Consider the following 17,090-nt stretch of genomic DNA (forward strand, 5'->3'; position numbering starts at 1 on the left):
CTCGTCCCTTCCCCTTCCCGCCCCGGGGGGAAGGGGCTTATTGCCGTCGGCCGGCTGGAGCTTGTGGGCCTTTTTCTGGTTGGCCTCGTAGGGTTTAAAGCACACTGCAGCTAGCCCCCCCGTGTGTTGCAGCAGGCTCTGTGTGATTTAGGGGCCCGTGTGGAGTTTAAGGTCCCTTGCAGCTGGCCCTGTGGGGTTTGATGGCCCATTGCTGCTCCGCCCGTGTGCTTTAGGGAGCCTATGGAATTTAAGGATGCTTGCATCTGGATCTGTGGGGTTTAGATTACACTCTGGGGCTAAGGGTCCCATGTATCTGTCTCTGTCTGATTTAGGGAGCCCTGTGGGATTTAGGGCTCCAAACAGGTGGCATTGTGGGGTTTAGGGAGCCTCGTGGGATTTAGAGGTTTCCTGTAGCTGGCCCTGTGGAGTTTGGTTCAGCTGGCCCCATAGGACTGGCAGGCCCTGTGGGTTTAGGGCCCCTTGCACCAGCCCCTGAGGATTTTGAAGTCTTGAGGGGACAGGCACCATGTGGGTGTGGTGTCCAACTGGTGACAGAGAGTCAGTGCAAGGAGCATGTGTTGAGTCCTGCTCCCCTCCAGCAGCAGAAGTTCCTCACTTGGGTTGGGACCAGGCCTGGGTGGGGGTCAGGGGCCCTTCCTTGCTCTACCTTGCTGAGCTGCTGCATCTCATCTGTGCTGTCTGAGCCACATACTCCTCGAGAAGAGGTAAGGTCCCTGGGACTCAATGGCCTGAGCAGTGTTTTTCATCCCAAATGCAATGTAGCTGTGCTGCCCTGGCATTGGGGATCTCCCTGCCGTTGTTCTGGGGCAGTGTGACCCTTTAGAGCCACACACATACAGTGTACCTATATACAGGTACCAGGGAGCATTCACTGGGCTCTGTTGTCCTTGTGTGCTGTATTTCTGCACCCAGGCCTTGCTGCCTGCACAGTAACTGCTATCACTGGGCCCAGCTCCCCTTTTCTATCCATATGCCCATTTTTTATTACAATATGTAAAGTCAGAGCTCAAAGGAAAAAAAAATAAATTGTTTCAGGAGATGGTGAGAAAAAAACAGAAAAGAGGGAATCCCAATTATTCGATTCCTTTTTCAGTCAGCTGTTCCTTGTTTAGTGAATTTCAATCATGTCAACTTTGCATTCAAGGCAGGGAGACGAAGTCCAACCCTTCATTTTTTTATTTTTTTTTATTTTATTTTTATTTTTAAATTTTTTTTATTATTATTTTTTTTATATATTTATTTGTACGAGAGGATTTCCTCGGAGCTGGTGTGCCTGGTACCATGTGCTTATATTTTGCTTTACGGCATGCGAACCTGAGCGGAGCACTTAACAGGCGAACAGTTCCGTAGCGACCTGTCTCCAGTGTCGGTAGCAGCAGCAGCATTCCATTTAAGCTATTACACATCTCGAAATGCAGCGTGGTAGCTTTAGCCGATCGTTCAGGGCTCAGCCACTAGATGACTCTGTCACACAAGGAAGAAGAGGGAGGAGCCCGGCTCTGCTTCGCGCACCGCGAAGGCAGCCGTGCCCTTGTCGGTGCGGGGCGGGGGGATGTTTGCTGCGTGAGTAAGCAGCAGAGAGCAGTGATTCCGTGCATCAGGCCAGAGCTCCTTGGAGAAACACACGTAGCAATCCTGAGGTTTAGGCACAGCACAAAAAGAAAATGGATCAGCCGGGCTTTTCCGCCTACAGCTCCGCTGAGACTGGACCTCACTGTCCCCAGGGAAAGGGCTGCCTCTGACTAAAACACTGCAGAAAGGCAGGCTTGGATGTGGACCTAAGAACACTATTTCATGCTCTGGACGTGTCCCTAACCCTGCAGGGTTTATTTTTCTCTGGAAAAACAGAGCTGGTGTACTGAGGATTACGAAAGGAGGACTCATCCCGGCTGACACAGGGCCAGCACAGCTGCCTGTTGCTCAGTCTCATGCCATGCTGGCCGTGCCAGGAGATGGTGCCACACTTTGTTCTCCAGAGAGTGACATCTCTTGATGGGTTGCTGCCTGTAACACAGGAACAGAGCTTGCTGTGTACCGGAGAGTTTCCTGCTCTTCTTGCATTTTAGATATTTTGCCCTGTTTTTGGTTTCAGAAGCGCTTTTCAAAGCTTGGCCGTTAAGGATTGAAAATATTTTGCCAACTCATAATGTTGCTCAAAGCAAAGGGGCAGTTTCTTCACTACATTCTCACTCTCGTCTCTTACTATCTTTCATATGTATTATTTAAGGCAAGTGGAGGGTGGAAAAAGGAAATGCATAGCACCACAGCATATCCAGTGAGGTGAGCTTGTAAGCTGATGACTGTCAAAAGATAAAGAATTTCTCATTCCTTATTTTGCTTCGATATTTTTCAGTTATTGTTTATTTGCCTTTTGGAGAAGCCTAAAATGGGTCGCATTGTGACTTTTTCAGGGGAATGCAAGCAATGAAAAGATTAAATTGATCTCAGTTCCCCATGTGATCCTTTGCAAATCTGGAGAAGAGTATATGTTAGCTGAATGGCAGGATGGATAGAAATGCTTTTAGGCACCTTTACTGGAGAGCACAGTGGCTATCAAAATGGGTGCTGTCCCAAGAGAAGGAACATAGTAGCTTGAAACAGATTTATTCACGTCTTTAGCTGCATCTCATGGAACCCATTTTCCTGGACAAAAAGCAGAATTTGCAACAGAAAGCAGTCTGAATTGCCCCAGCTCCAGCCATAGTCATAGCTGGTACTAGGCTGATGCTTAAACACAGGTCTCCATATTTCTTCCACAATATTCTGCCTTTATTTTTCCCTCAGGGTTCTTGCTACTGAAGCAGCAGCCTTTTCTGCCTCTCCCAAGCAATTACTGACACTTCTGGTGCCTGTGAAATTACAGTCCATCTGTTGTAGAGAGCTGACAATGAAAGGATGGTGGCAAATAGAAAACTGGAAGCATTCGCATTGTATCAGCATGGCTGTTCTACCTGCTGGATCTCACACGTAAATGTACTAGGTAGGGGCAAAGTCTGATGAAAAAACCTGTGTTTACCAGGATGAGGTGTTGTGGTAATGGTCAGGGGAGGAGGATGGCTGGGGCAAAGCCTGGAATTTGTATGGATGAAGGCTTTAAGCTTCACAGGAATCAGCAGAATAAAAAGTTTGAGTATTTTCCAAAATCATGCCTTGAGACCAATTTCTTCTGTTATTCGTGCTGGAAATCAGACCTATGCTGCCCAAAATGAGCATCCAGACTCTTCAAAGCATGCTTCTGAGTGTGCTGCAGCTGTAGGTGGATTGTTAGGGCCAGAAGGGAAGGAGAGAGAGAATTTGGCTATCTGGAAAGGTTAAATGTAATTGCAGGAATGCATGACTGGCTGACTCCGTGGTAACACTTCTGTAAAGCACTCTTCTGGGGATGGTATCCCTACAACCCTGCCTACCAGCTTATATTCTCTTTCCACTATATCAGTATTCTGTATTTTTCAATCTGTATTTCCTCCCTCAAGTCAGAAATGACAAACTAAAGCTCTTCTTGACCGTGTAGGGCCTATGTAAGTCAACTCCTCATATTTGCTGTGGTCTCCAAAGCACAAGCTGTCATTGAGACCTCTGTGATCAGAGTAATGAAATGAAAACTTCTCAGTAGTACTTAGCTCATGTGGATTTTTGTCAGGTTAGTGCAATTTCATTGCAATGGATGTGGTAGTTATGGTTGGTTTGGTTATAATAGATTGTAGTATGATGGAATCTATAGGAAGTGAAAATAAATGAATAGAATTGATTTTTTTTTAATTTATGGCAGTAGATAATGATGGAAAACTGAGTATTTAAATTAATTTAATCAGTATAGGAAAGTGAACAAGCTACCTTTGTGCTACTCTGCTTTACAATTTGATTGCTCATTTTACTAAAATCTGATATAATTATGACCACATCTGTTCATGAAGTTAACTATCTCAGCACTAAACTCTGTGTTTAGGGCTCTTAGTTGCAGGCAGCATAAAGACACCCACATATATTTAATATATTCAGGCCCCAGCGTTGACGCTTGTGGGACTAAGCCCAGAGATGTGGGTGTTTGTTTTCTTCTTCTGATGTCACTCCTGACTTGGGCAGTGCAAGGAACTCGATCCTAGTAAGTTCAGAGGGCAATTGTCAGAGCATTACCCAGACAGGCCTTTTTGGTGTCTCCAGCTCTGTGGTTACTTCTTGTATTCTCACAGAGGGAGTTTAGAAAAAAAGGAAAAGCATTTTGTGTTACCTTGGCCTTATCAGTGTGAACAGGGGCTCTCTAGTTTTCCTCAGTGATCATATGCTATGTCTTTCCTGAAGCTGAAAATGGCAAAATGGTTCAGTATTTGAGATCCTGTCTTCTTCAAATGAAAGAACTAGGACCGTTCTGCCTTTGGACATATTTCTTCCCATGGGATTTCTTCCCATGGGATGATTAATTTAAATCCTGCTGAACATTTTTTGGTGTCAGAGTGAAATGAGTGATGGGGACATTACACTGCAGAATATCTTCAGGGGGAGGGCAAGCTGATTGCACCCAAAGCCTCAGTGCTGGTCCCACTCACGTCAGCCAGGGCTGTGTGCCCTCTTATAAGGTGGGCAATAAAAGCCCATGCTCCAAAGCACAGATTCTCTTTAGGTTGTTGTGGAGAGGAGCCTATTTCTGGGAATTTTGCTAAGGAAAATGCTGATGTGAAGGGCTGTATTTGTTGAAGTACAGCAGTATGTATTACCCCCAGCCACCAGTACAGGCTGGGGGCTGACCTGCTGGGAAGCAGCTCTGTGGAGAAGGCCCTGGAGGTCCTCATGGACAACAAGCTGTGCAGTGTGCCCTGGGGGCTAGGAAGGTCAATGGTATCCGGGGGGGGGGGGCATTAGGAATAGCTTTGCCAGCAGGTTGAGGAAGGTGATCCTGCCCCTTTATTCAGTCCCAATGAGGCCACATCTGGAATGCAGTTCTGGGCTCCCTGGGACAATAGAGACATGGAGCTCCTTGAGCAGATCCAGTGGAGGGCTATGGAGATGATTAAGGGACTGGAGCATCTCTCTTAGGAGGAAAAATCTGAGGGAGCCTGTTCAGCCTCTAGAAGAGATGACTGAGAGGGAATCTCATTGATGTCTATCAGTACCTTCGAGGGGATGTCAGGGGATGGACCAGGCTCTGCTCACTGGTGCTGAGCAACAGCACAAGAGGTAATGGGCAGGAACTGATGTACAGGAAGTTCCACCTGAACACAAGGAAGAACTTCTTTACTGTGAGGGTGACCGAGCACAGGATCAGTCTGCCCAGAGAGGGTGTGGAGTCTCCTTCACTGGAGAGAACAGGGTAACAGGAACAGTCTGGATGCAATCCTGTGCCATGTACTCTGGGATGACCCTGCTTGAGCAGGGAGGTTGGATCAGGTAACCCTCTGTGGTCCCCTCCAACCTGACCCATACTGTCATTCTATGTATGGCCAGGTATAAAACCTTATAGTGTCTGTCATCCCCATGGAGCATGATATAGTTTATAACTGACTCACTCATGAAGCTTCCTCACTGTTTTAGCAATACTGTCTGAACAGACAGTGCTGGAATTCTCAGGTTAAAGTCCTGACAGCATCAATTATTTCTTCAAACCTCTTTGCTCTCCAGCCCTAAAAATGTTTTTTAGTCAGTCAAAATCATGTCCCTTCTCCCCCATCCCAGGTAAATGACATTACAGATCCATATAGCAAGACTTTTCTGTGCACTTTAAAGAGAGATCTTCATTCTCAGGCATGTCTTTGCCTGATACATATCTGTAAGTTAAAGCAAATGCTTCAGTGTATAGCCCTGTGTTCAACAGCCAAAGCTTTTTATCTTTTTTTTTCTCCCCAGGGTAACCACAGGAGAAAAAAAGAAGAAAGTAGGAGCGAGGGGAAGAAAACAACGAAAGAATTTTGCAAATCCTTCTGATCTGAAGCACCAGGCATAAAGCAACAAGGAAAATACTGATTGGTTAGGGATGCTGTATATAAGGTGAAAGGCCAAGGCCACGTTAAGTAACTCCCTCCCACCAAAACCAAGAACAGCTGGCACTAGAGAATATTATTAGTGGGGTACTTCTTGCTTGGGACAAGCTTGGTTGAATAGGACTGGGAGATCACACTACCCAAATGCTCAAGGACTGGTCATGTGTTCTACCATTTCAGTGGAGCTGCTTTTTGCTCAAGATGAGGGTAGGTTTAGTCCTGACCCAATAATGTGCTGTGAACAATAAGCCTGTTTAATCTGGGCTTTGTTTTAGTCCAACTAGGTGTCCCACCAGTGGCAGTTCCTGCGAATCAAATTTCAGAATGCCTGGCTGTGAGCACGTGTCGTTCTAGGAAAATATATATGTCCTATAACATGCCTTTCTGATGTGGTGCTTGTCTCTTCTGATGGATGCTTTCTGTCTCTACTCAATTCCTTGTTTCCCTTCTGGGTCTCCCTGGTCGTTGGCCTGAAATCACAAACTGCACAGTGGTGTGTGATGGGTCTGGCCAAGAGCAGCCCTCCCCAGGAAGGAAAGGCTGGACCAAATGGTCCATCCCAGGTCAAAATGTCCATGAAAATTATATGGTCATAGGATTTTTTATTTTAGTGAAGTTATAGTTAACTTGGAAAAAAAGGAATATCAAGTCAAAGAAAAATGCCAAATCTTGACCAAATGTAGCTAATCTTGCATTGTAAGGTCATGTTATTTTTAAACTCTGTAAACTGTTTCTGTAGCACTTGTTGTAAAACCAGTTTGGTCTTTTTTGTGATCCGTGGCTACAAGCCAGTGAAACGTATGAGCCTATGGAATCACAAAGGAAAAAAAATGACTCCTAACCCTGGTCCCCATTTCTAAAAATGTCTTTTTAGAAAATGTCAGGTAATGAGAAATCTTTCTACCTTCAAACATCTTCCAGTAAATAGAGTTCAGCTCCTGACTGAAGTCAGACTCCTGTCAGGTAGCTCTGAGATTCCTGGGGCCAGTCTCCCTTGGTTGCATCACCATGAAAATAAGAATTGTGTCTGAGGTGGAGCAAACTGCACTTTGGGTTGTCCTTATTGCCCTTGGGCAGCGCTCCTCTGCTGGTTCCAGTTTTAGCCAACTAAGGGCTTTCTGCAATCGGCCTTTTGGAGTAATGTCAGTCTCTTCCAGACACTGCAAAGGTTTCTTCCAAGTCAGCTGATCCAAGAGGAGCTGCTAATCCCAGTGGCAATGAAATTTGACCCATCTTCAGGGTGTTGATTCTTTTTCTCTTGCTGAAGATAAGAGCCTTATCTTTGTCAAGTTTGGGTGAATCATGGGCTCCATATCCCAGACAGCAGAGGAGTGTACCCTGAGCTGCTCAAACCTCAGAAAAAACTATAAACTCCTTGAAAATTGATTTTCTCGAGCTTGGGAATAGATATGTAACAGTCTTGTTGCTAAGCATTTTATAAACTTTACTGGTCAAAAGGCTGTCTCGATTACAGCTTATAGATAAAATTTGAAAAAGAAGTGAGGTACCAAGTTAGACAATTTAGAATAAAAAATAAGGTTGCCTTTTTTTTTTTAAAGTTCTTTCACATTGTTTGAGATTTTCAATTGTTTTGTTAAGAGTGTTTTTTCTTTATAAGATGAAAAGTCTGTATTAGCTTTTAAAACTAGCATGTAGGATGTTAATTGAAATTGACACAGAGGCTGTTGATTGATAGTGAACATTTCTGTATCCTGCATCCCTCTGGGATTTGCTACCACTCCTGGATACTTTAGTTGTTTTGAGGAATGTTTCTTTTGTTCTATGAAACTGTGCATGGGGCATGAGGGTCTGTTTCCAGAGTAAGATATTTACCGTGAAGAACTGAATTGCTCTTAGCTGTCAGCCAGACTGAACTAATATTTTGGAAAAAAAAAAAAAAAGAAACTGCATCTCAATTTGATTCTGATGCTTTTTGCCATTCCGATTACAATATCAAAATTAAAGTCTTCATTTATTGTGTTAACTGAAATTTGCTTTTCAGTTTGCATTTTGAAAACAAAAAAATCAGAAGGAAAATTTTAATTTAAAAGAGGAAAAATATATTTCTTTTAAAAAAAGTTCTGCAGTAGTGCAAATAACTACTTACAGTACTTAATAAAATCAGATTTTTAGCAACTCCTTTTAAAATATTTTTTTATACTTTTTTGTTTGTCTGGACTCCCCCAAAAAAGTGACATTCAATCAGATTCAGGAAGATATTTCAAGTTATAGGTAATGTGTTTTCCATCCAAAAGTATGAATGTATCCATGTTTTCTTTGGATTGGGCTTTTGTCAGCCAAAGACCATGAGGAGAATAGCCTGTATTTTGGAATTTTGTATCTCAAACCCACCAAGATGAAATTTGTGCATTTTATTCAAAGCACATTGTGTTTTTGGTTCAGGGCTCAGATGTGTGTTCTCCTCTCACCCAGAAACACTTGTTTTCCGTGAGTGAGGACTGCAGGGTTGGGACTTAGGAATAAGATTTCATTGTACTGTTAAATACAGATTTCATACTGGTTTTCATATTGATTATTCCCTTCTGCAGGAAATAGTTAAGGTTTGGTAGGATTCTTGCCATTTTTAGTGCAAGGGGCAGTCGCAATCTGTCCTTGCAGGACAGAATCAAAGGGAAACAAAGGGAAAAGATGTAAGGACAAGAAGTAATTCTGCTTTTCAGGCTGACTTCTACAATCCAGTTATAGCTATTGTTAAACTCTTTGCAGCTTTATCTTTGGAAGCAGATGAAGCTGTCCTTGTATTTTCTCCCTGTTTAGCTGAGTCTTTGGGTAGTAGGGAGAGAGGATTAACCAAAACAAAAAAAAAGAGCATGAAGATAGAAAAAGGCCAAAAAGAAATGAAGCATCTGATCATGTAACTGCCCTCATATGAACTTGCCATCGTTATGAACGCTGTGAGTTAAATTTTTCCAGATGTTCTCCCTACCAGTTTTTACTCAACCATATTATTCAATAGCTGATTTTCTTCAACAGGAGGGCGTTTCTCAGAGACACTTGCAACTGAAAGGGCAGATTTTTGGAAACTCTGTAAAGTGAAGTGGTCAGTGAAATGAACAATGGAAGCAATGGAGTGACTAGGAATGGGGAAAGCTGAACTTCTGTAGACAGGGAGGGCGAGTTCTGTCCTCTGAAGTGTGCTGAAGGGAAAGCAGCTTTCAGGAGCATGGTGAGTTGGAGAGTCATGTCAAGGAGCTGGGAGAATGTTACTCATGCAGAGAAACTGTGGAAGGAAACAGAGAGCAAAAAGCTAAGTCACAGGTGTAGAAAGGACTTGGAACCAAAGAGGACTGGGCAATTTGCATCTCAGGAAGGCACTGAGTTGGATGGAAAACAAGCTGCAAGCAAGAGCACACCTGTAAGGGCACAGTGGGCAGCTAGGAGCAGTCCATTTCTAATTCCTGTTCTTGCCTTGACACTTGGAATTGTTTCCATCTAAAAAAATAAATCATCCAGGTTTATATTTGAATCAGTCCTGTCACAATCGTGAGTTAGTAAGGCTGGAACAAAATGGAGTAGCCAAATCTGAAGATCTGCTATGAACTGCTCCCATTAAAATTTAAAATACCCTTTTCCCCAAACCTCCTCTAAAATAGAACAAACTCTGTGGAAAAAACCTCTATGTTCTGGCTGTGGCTTAAATAACAGAATTCAGGAGAGGTGTAAGACTTACATTTGATTCTTCTTCCTTTCAGTTTCTCTCCATATACTCAGGTGAAGGTCACCCTTAGTTTTGAAATTCTCAGCTTTTCTCACTTTGAATCACAGTTACCATATTTTCTAAACATTGTGGGGTTTGCTTGAAATGCTTTATTTGATCTGAGAGCGACTCAAAACAACATATCTGAAAGTGTAACTGGGCTTGATTTCTCTCCTGCAGAAACCCAAGAGGACTGGGTGATGGGGCATGTCTGGATGCTGTTAGTTCATCCATATGTAAACAGGAGAACTTCAACTTATTCCCCCACTACGTACTGCAAACAAAGTAAATTATGGCCTCTGAGGTAGTTGGGTTTGATAAAGTTGTTAATAGTAAGCTGTGATCATAAATTGTTATCTAGCTCTCCGGTGATCTTGCTTGATAAACTAACACCTGATTAGAAAATGTATGGCAAATCTTAATATTTTTCAGATGCTTTCGAAACTCTTCCTTATAAGTTTCTTGGGAAGCAAGTAGAGCTTGCCTTGAAATGGAAGAGAGTTTTCCAAATCACTTTGAGGGCTTTTGTGTGGGCTGCATGGATGAAGGAGAGTATTTGTCTCTTCCCTGTGGCAGCAGAGAATCTCAGTTTTACTGCAACTTTCGATTATTCTGTTTTTCCAGTTAATATTTTTCAAATGTGATTTAGTGGAGATAAGACAGGGTGGTCAGAAATCAGGTGCAGCTTGACAGATGTCATGAGAGATTTCCAAAAGCATCTGAAGGACATATGGGGGGAAAAAAATTCTTCTCTGATCTCAGCTACAAGAAAGAGAGTCCAGTCAATTCACGCAGGCTGCTTCATACACTGATCCCAAACCTTGGGAGACTTATGCCACTGGAGCTCCACTGAGATGGAAGCAGTTACTTGGGACCTGCACTGATGTGAATCTGACCCAACGTGCCCACAAATTGGCCCTGATCTCTTGTTTTTTGAGCAAGAATGGAACTATCTTGTGCTATTTACAGACAACTTGAAATGAAAACTCCTACATCGCTTGGTTGCTTCATAACAGAGCTTCCCAACTGTGACAAATGGCTTTGGGAGCTTCCATTTTGGGGTGCCAGTTCTGGGGCACCAAAACGGGGCCCCAAATGCTCTGAGCACTTCTGAAGATCATGCAGTTTGTTTTAAGCCTCTGCAAATGCAGGCACTTAGTTTTCTTTGAATCTCTTGACCTTGGGAATTTGGCCACAGACCGCTGATTTTGTTTGATTTTTACAGTACAGTGGGATTGTGTAATGAATTTTGTTTCTGGTGTTTTGCACTTGTAAACAGTAAGAAAAAGCTCCTCATTTTAATGACCACTTTGCTCTCCTTGTCCTGCTCCCTCTCTGCGTATGATGGTGTAAGTGAATATAAAACAAAAGGCACTGTACCTTTCTCTAAACACATAAGACATGATAAGGAAGCCAGAGTTGTTCTTCCCTTCCTCCCCAGCATTTGAACTGTGCTTGCCTGAGTGAATCTTCTGCCTTCATGGCTTTACATTCCTGATTCCTCTGATACATGTCCTTTCTCCAGAGCCCCTGCCCAAACTTTCTTTCCTGAATAGGCGATGATATTGTGAGTCATGTACTGGTAGGCAAATTTGAAGCTCAGGCATTGTGGTTGTATCTCCTTAAAACCATTGGTCTCTTCTCTTTTTCTGCTATTCTGTGGTTGGTTTCTTTTTCCTTATTGATTCAATTTTTTCTTGATTCTGCCTCTTCTGGTCTTTATGTTAAAGGAAGAGCATACTTAAAATTTGTCCAAACCACAGAAGGCTTGTTTGTGTGTTGACAGGTTTTTCTGAACTGAGGCTTCTCTAGGGAATACCTGATATATTTTCTGGCCTTAAAGTGTCAACATTGTCAACCTCTTCTTAGCATGTTGGCAGTGAAACAAATAGGTTAGCTGTTTTCCCCTGGTTTTGGCAGAGGGAAGTTCCTTCATCATGGGGGAGGCTTTAAGAAGGCAGGTGGTTCTTATACTGGAGGCATAAGCTTCCTAATGTCCAATGGTCTGAGTTGGGCCTGATCAATTTGGGCAATAAAACATGGATGGAAAAAAGGAAGGCAGCAGGGTCAAATCTACAACAGTAGTCAATGGAGCATCCTTGGGAAAGCAGTTTTTTGCCTGTTGTTCACCCATATAGCATTTAATCCTTAATATATGGCTGCCACATTAGATCTGTGTATGTCCTGCAGATCCCTGATACACTGAACACAGTTCATGATGTGGTTTTGCAGCTGTTTGCACCTGCAAGATCCCACTCTGTCAAAAACCATGGTCTATTTTCTGCCTCATTCCTTATGCCCTGTGTTCATGAATGGCCTTGTGGTGAAAGGAATGGGTGGGCTTTTAGCTAGATCCATCAGCAGCTGCGTTGAAACTCAAGTGCAATCCAGAAATTCACCTATAAGCGTGTCTGCTTTCTGGATCACTACAGGCTAGAGCCAAGCAAATAGAGGAACAACTAACAAAAACGTTTCCCAGTCTCTTGTATTTATTTTTTTTTTTGTTTGTCTGAAATCCCAGTCTCTCAAGCTCCTACGTATCAGAATGATGGTTAGGTATCTTCTTGTAGGAAAAATGGTTCTGTCTTTCCTAAACCATGCTGAAGTCATCAGGAACACTGTTGGTTTGCTTCTCCCAGCTCTGCACACCTGTAAAGCCCATGTTAAAGCAGTGAGCTCTTCTACACCCGGTCTATCTTCCACCCTATCTCTGTCTATCTCTTTCAGTTATCTGGATTCAGACCTTTCCCATGTGTTTCTCACCCAGGTCTCCAAAAAATCACACAGGATACCCAAACCCATTGCCCTCTCTTCTCTGTCTTTTGTTCAACCTGATGCTATCATGAGCTGCACAGGAAATATTTTTGTGTGGTACTGGTGTCAATTTAGACTAATCTCAAATCACTGTATACAAAGAAGTCGTGATTATTACTCTCAGTGATTAGAAAAATTCTTTACATCGGAATGTGTCCAGCTGCACAAAAAACGTCTATATGTATATCTCTATTGTTTTTATGGCTCTGAGCCAACTGAGGCTTTGATTGCCTGGGTTTCAAAAGATGCCTTGCCATTTTAGTTCTTGAAGAATAATAAATGGGCATCCTTCTCCCACAGCTTTTGTCTTAGGCATTTTCATCCCTGGGTAATGAGAATGATTCTTTATGAAGAGTGTAGTGTAGAGTTATAGGAAATACATAATAGTCACAAAGGTCTGTAATCAGTTAGGAGATAACATATGGAACATTTCACCTTATTTCAGTTGTTGGCCACTGAAATGTTACCAGAAGATGATTTTCTTTTGCAGCCATTTATTTTTCCTGTTGAAAAATTTACTTTTCTTTCATATTTCATTTATTTGAGGAGGGGCAGCACTTTGGAACACTTTTAGTGCTTCTGTTGACTGCATGTTCTCCAAAGACAGAATAAAAAGACTATGCCTTTCCACAGAATTTGGTCTTCCCGCTTCACTCCTTTTAGTACAAGTATGCTTGTAGCAGCCACAGGCTGTCCCACTAGCCGGTGTGCAGACTCCACATTGGAGAGCACTCAAAAGCACACCATAAACAGCCTGGCTCCTGTGCAGTTAGGAATCACAGAATGGTTTGGGTTGGAAGGCAGCCTTGAAGATTGTCTCGGCCACCCCCCTGCTGCGGGCAGGAACACCTTCCACTACACCAGGTTGGTCAGAGCCCCGTCCAGCCTGGCCTTGGAAACTGCGAGGGATGGGGCAGCCACAGTTGACCTGGGCAACCTGTGCCAGGGCCTCACCACCCTCACAGGAAAGAATTTTTTTCTCAACACCTAATCTAAACCTACTGTCTTTAAATTTGAACCCATTCCCCCTTGTTCTGTCACTTGTAATCTTGGGGTGATTTCTCCAGCAGGCTTTGCTATCTTCTAGCTGGTGTTTGGCCTGTGTTGCAAACCCTGTGACAGCACTCAGAGACCAGCCTGAAGAGAAGTGTTGCAAGGGTGCCTAAGCAAGCACTGCTCTGAAAAGGGGCGGGCAGAGGTGGGGCTGCACCTGGGGCTTTTAATGTCAGAATAAATGGGAAGGTCTGGGGCAGTGCTGTACAGTCAGTCCAGCACACCTGCTGGGCCTCTGTTCTCTTTCCCTGTGATCTGCAAGAGCATATTGCCAGCACCACATCTTGAAGAAACACATACAAGCAGATTTTTGTTTTCTCTTCTGTTCTTTAAACTTTAGTTACCCATCAGCAGCTTTCAAGATGACAAGAATTTTGACAGCTTGCAAAGTGGTGAAGACTTTGAAAGGCAAATTGAAGTTTTGCAATATGTCTGCTGATCACTGGAGTTTCTCAAGGACAGGTCCCAGGCTGTTGAGCATCAAGGTAACAGTGACTGAACTACTGTGGTTTAATAGATGTGTTTGGCATGCAGAGATAGCTTGCTGCAGATAACAGGGCTTACCTAGAGGCATGAACCAGAGGAAATTTGTCTGAACCCCAAGCAAGGGGGTTGCTTGGCTAAATGATTTTATTAGCTAAGCAAACACACTTTTTGTGTAGTCTGGAATGGAAATTATAGAATAGATTGCACCAAAAGGTGGAAGTTCAGGGTTTCAGTTAATTATATATTATTTTCTTTAGAAACACCCCACCCTTCTGATAGCTAACAGAGTGGATCTTTCAGTCCATATGAGCATGAATCGGCTGGGTATTTAAAATCACGTGTCCCTTGAATTATAGGATTAATCCTATTGAATCCATACAGAATCCATTCTCAATATATTGGAAACCACAATGGCTCTGAGATTAATTGAAGAGATAGACATGTCTTTGTGAATGCATCAGGGTATCAGTTCTTGATTTACGGGGGCTGGGATCCCTCAGTTCACTTCCTCAACTTTCTTCTGCTCTTTGTTACAGGAGTTGCATTTTACCATCTTTGCTGATGTTACCTGCACAGGTGTGGCAGAGTACAGGGGTCAAATGGGACTTTCTGGATGAGTTCTGTAGATCTGGCAGTGTTCTGTTAGCATGCACTTTGCATTGAAAAGGCACTTTTGCACATGTATCCTGTTGAATGAACAGTGTAATAGAATTAGCAAGCGGAGGAGTGGTGTTGCAGAGGGTGGTAGGAAAGAGCATTTAGAGACCTGGGCTGTGGGTGCTGCCTTACCTGGCAGGGTGTCTAGAGGGCTGATCATTATAATTTCTGTTCACTGAGGACTAGGGTTTTGCTTACCTGTCCTACAGAAAAAATGAGGTCTCACTCATTTTTCAGGAGTTCTCAGATAGTATTATCTCGAGGTATTAAAGAACCCTATATATATATATATATATATATATATTTCTATTTTAAAGTAAAACTCCTGAGCCTGTGAGCTTGCAGCTCTGGGACTGGGGTGTTACAAGTTTTCACCAGGCTTCTAATAGAGCACAGGTCCTGTCCAAAGCCCAGTCAGAGGCACCCAGGCCATCTCTGTGCTTTGCAATGCTTTAAGTGTGTGGCAGCTTTCTGTATTGATAGGTGCAGTGAGATTAGGGACCAGACCAACCTGTCACTTTAATTTGGTCTAAACCTGGGGGATTTAGCTGCAAAAATGCTGTTTATAACTGGGGAGGGAGGGGATTTTGGTAGTGTTGACTAAACCATCCAATGGCATGGGAAGGTTTAGAAAATGATGGCTAAACCTTTGGAGAATGACTGGATGTTTGACATTAATGAGGAAAAAATGGCAAGGCTAAAAGCATCCCAGATGCACAGAATTCAATTACTTGGCAGTGCAGTTTGATTTTTAGTGTATTTTGCAGTACATTAGTAATTGATCTGTGTGGTATTTGTAGCTGCAGAGGGGCTCTAAATGAATGTTTGTCATGATGGTTACAAAATGTTCAATACTGGGAATGAAATTTCTCCTTGCTGTGATTGTTCATGTGATTTACGGCTAATGGAAAGTAGCTCTCCTGCTCCTTTCTGCAGCAAATAGATCTTGATTCTTCCTTTAAAAATCCCAGTAAGAGGAATTGTTCTGTAAAAAAAGCCAATATGAAGCTAATTCATGGTGAGAGATGCTCCCTGTGGACATGCTTGGGACATCTCCTGTGGCACAGACCACAGGGGTTTTTGCACTGGTGGTCACTCTGCTGCAGCTCTGTGCCCAAGAGGCAGCTATGCTTGCATTCCAGAAGTGGAAGTTTCTCAGGGCCCTGAAGTTCATCATCCAAATTCCTTTAAGCCCTAAAATTCACTGGCAGATTTGTTTCTGGCTTTGCTAACTCTCTCTTCCCCAGCATGTCACCAGTGATCCTCTGTCTAAGGGAATCTCCCAATTCATTCTGTCATTTCTGCTGTTCATGCAGTAATTACTTTTTAATAAAAGCTGGAGTTCTCAGGTGATTTTTCATCCAATACCTGGATAGTCTAAGAAAGGTTTAGTTTCAAAATGTGGCCAAAGAGGGTGTGTTTAGTCTGGTATGTGCAAAACACCCAGCTGTGACACTGAATCTCTTAAGGACTTTTGTAAAATTCACTCTGTCCCCCATTTCCCTTGGCTGTAAAATATTGATGAAGCCTGTAAGGGATCTCACAGTTGATGTGGGACTCAGTTCTGCTAAATACTCTCTTGAAGAGATACGGTTTCCTGTAGGCTGCTTGTTCCATAGCTACCTCTTCCAGGACAATTTTTTGCCTATCCGTGAGGTAACTGAGACCATGAGTGTCCAGCTCATCCATGAATTCTTCTGATTTTGTGTCCTAGAGTGGAATACAGTGGTATTTTGAATTTTGCTGTCTGACACTGACTAAACATACACTTATTTTTAGCAGCTTAGATGTACAGTTGCAGCAGAAGTTAAACACCTATCAAAGGTCAGAGCTGGATGGGAGCCAGCAGACTCAGCAGCAAGCCTTGAGCAAAAGGCAGTCACAGGGTTATGATGTTGGTTAATTGCAAGATATAAGAAATGAACAGTGATGGGGAAGGGTGATCCCGCAGTAACAGCAGCACATGCTCTGCTTGCAGTGAGGTTTGCCAGCTCATTAGGGGAGCAGTGTTTCCCAAGTGTTAGAAAGAAAATTGGCATCGTGAGACTGGTAAAAGGGATGGCAGCTGGGAATGGGAGAAAGGCAGGAATACTTACAGTGTGAGGCATGAAAGGCAGGTGTCCCAGGTGTTACCTGTGTAAACATCAAGTCTTTTCCTCCTGTATTTGAGTCTCTTCATGTGCCTTTCTCTAGGCGCAGACAGCGAACTTGGTGCTGGAAGATGGGACGAAGATGAAGGGCTATTCTTTTGGCTATCCATCCTCCACAGCAGGGGAAGTCGTGTTCAACACTGGGCTCTCTGGGTAAGGCAACAGCAAATGAGATACAAGCATCAGTACTTCTCTGGAAGCTTGTTGAAGGGTCAAAGC

The 17,090-nt window shown here is 43.2% G+C and overlaps 1 protein-coding gene across 13 annotated transcripts in view; it reads left to right on the forward strand.

Annotated features, from left to right (window-relative positions):
* The window catches only part of CPS1 (carbamoyl-phosphate synthase 1), a 337,480-nt gene that overhangs the window by 65,828 nt on the left and 254,562 nt on the right, over positions 1-17,090 (forward strand). For 9 of the 13 annotated variants that reach the window (XR_004358089.1, XR_004358088.1, XR_004358090.1 and 6 more), the window contains 4 exons: positions 5,860-6,000; positions 9,892-9,996; positions 13,919-14,063; positions 16,915-17,024. Coding sequence is in view for 8 of the 13 variants with exons in the window: in XM_032693555.1 (XP_032549446.1) it covers positions 5,987-6,000; positions 9,892-9,996; positions 13,919-14,063; positions 16,915-17,024 (374 nt within the window). In the remaining 5 variants the exon portion in view is untranslated. Of the gene's footprint in view, positions 1-38; positions 726-5,859; positions 6,001-8,987; positions 9,181-9,891; positions 9,997-13,918; positions 14,064-16,914; positions 17,025-17,090 lie in introns of those variants that run through there. The other 4 variants (XM_032693562.1, XM_032693563.1, XM_032693561.1 and 1 more) reach the window with 3 other exon arrangements.

Source organism: Chiroxiphia lanceolata, chromosome 7, assembly GCF_009829145.1.
Source record: "Chiroxiphia lanceolata isolate bChiLan1 chromosome 7, bChiLan1.pri, whole genome shotgun sequence".
In the NCBI taxonomy this organism is placed as follows: domain Eukaryota; kingdom Metazoa; phylum Chordata; class Aves; order Passeriformes; family Pipridae; genus Chiroxiphia; species Chiroxiphia lanceolata.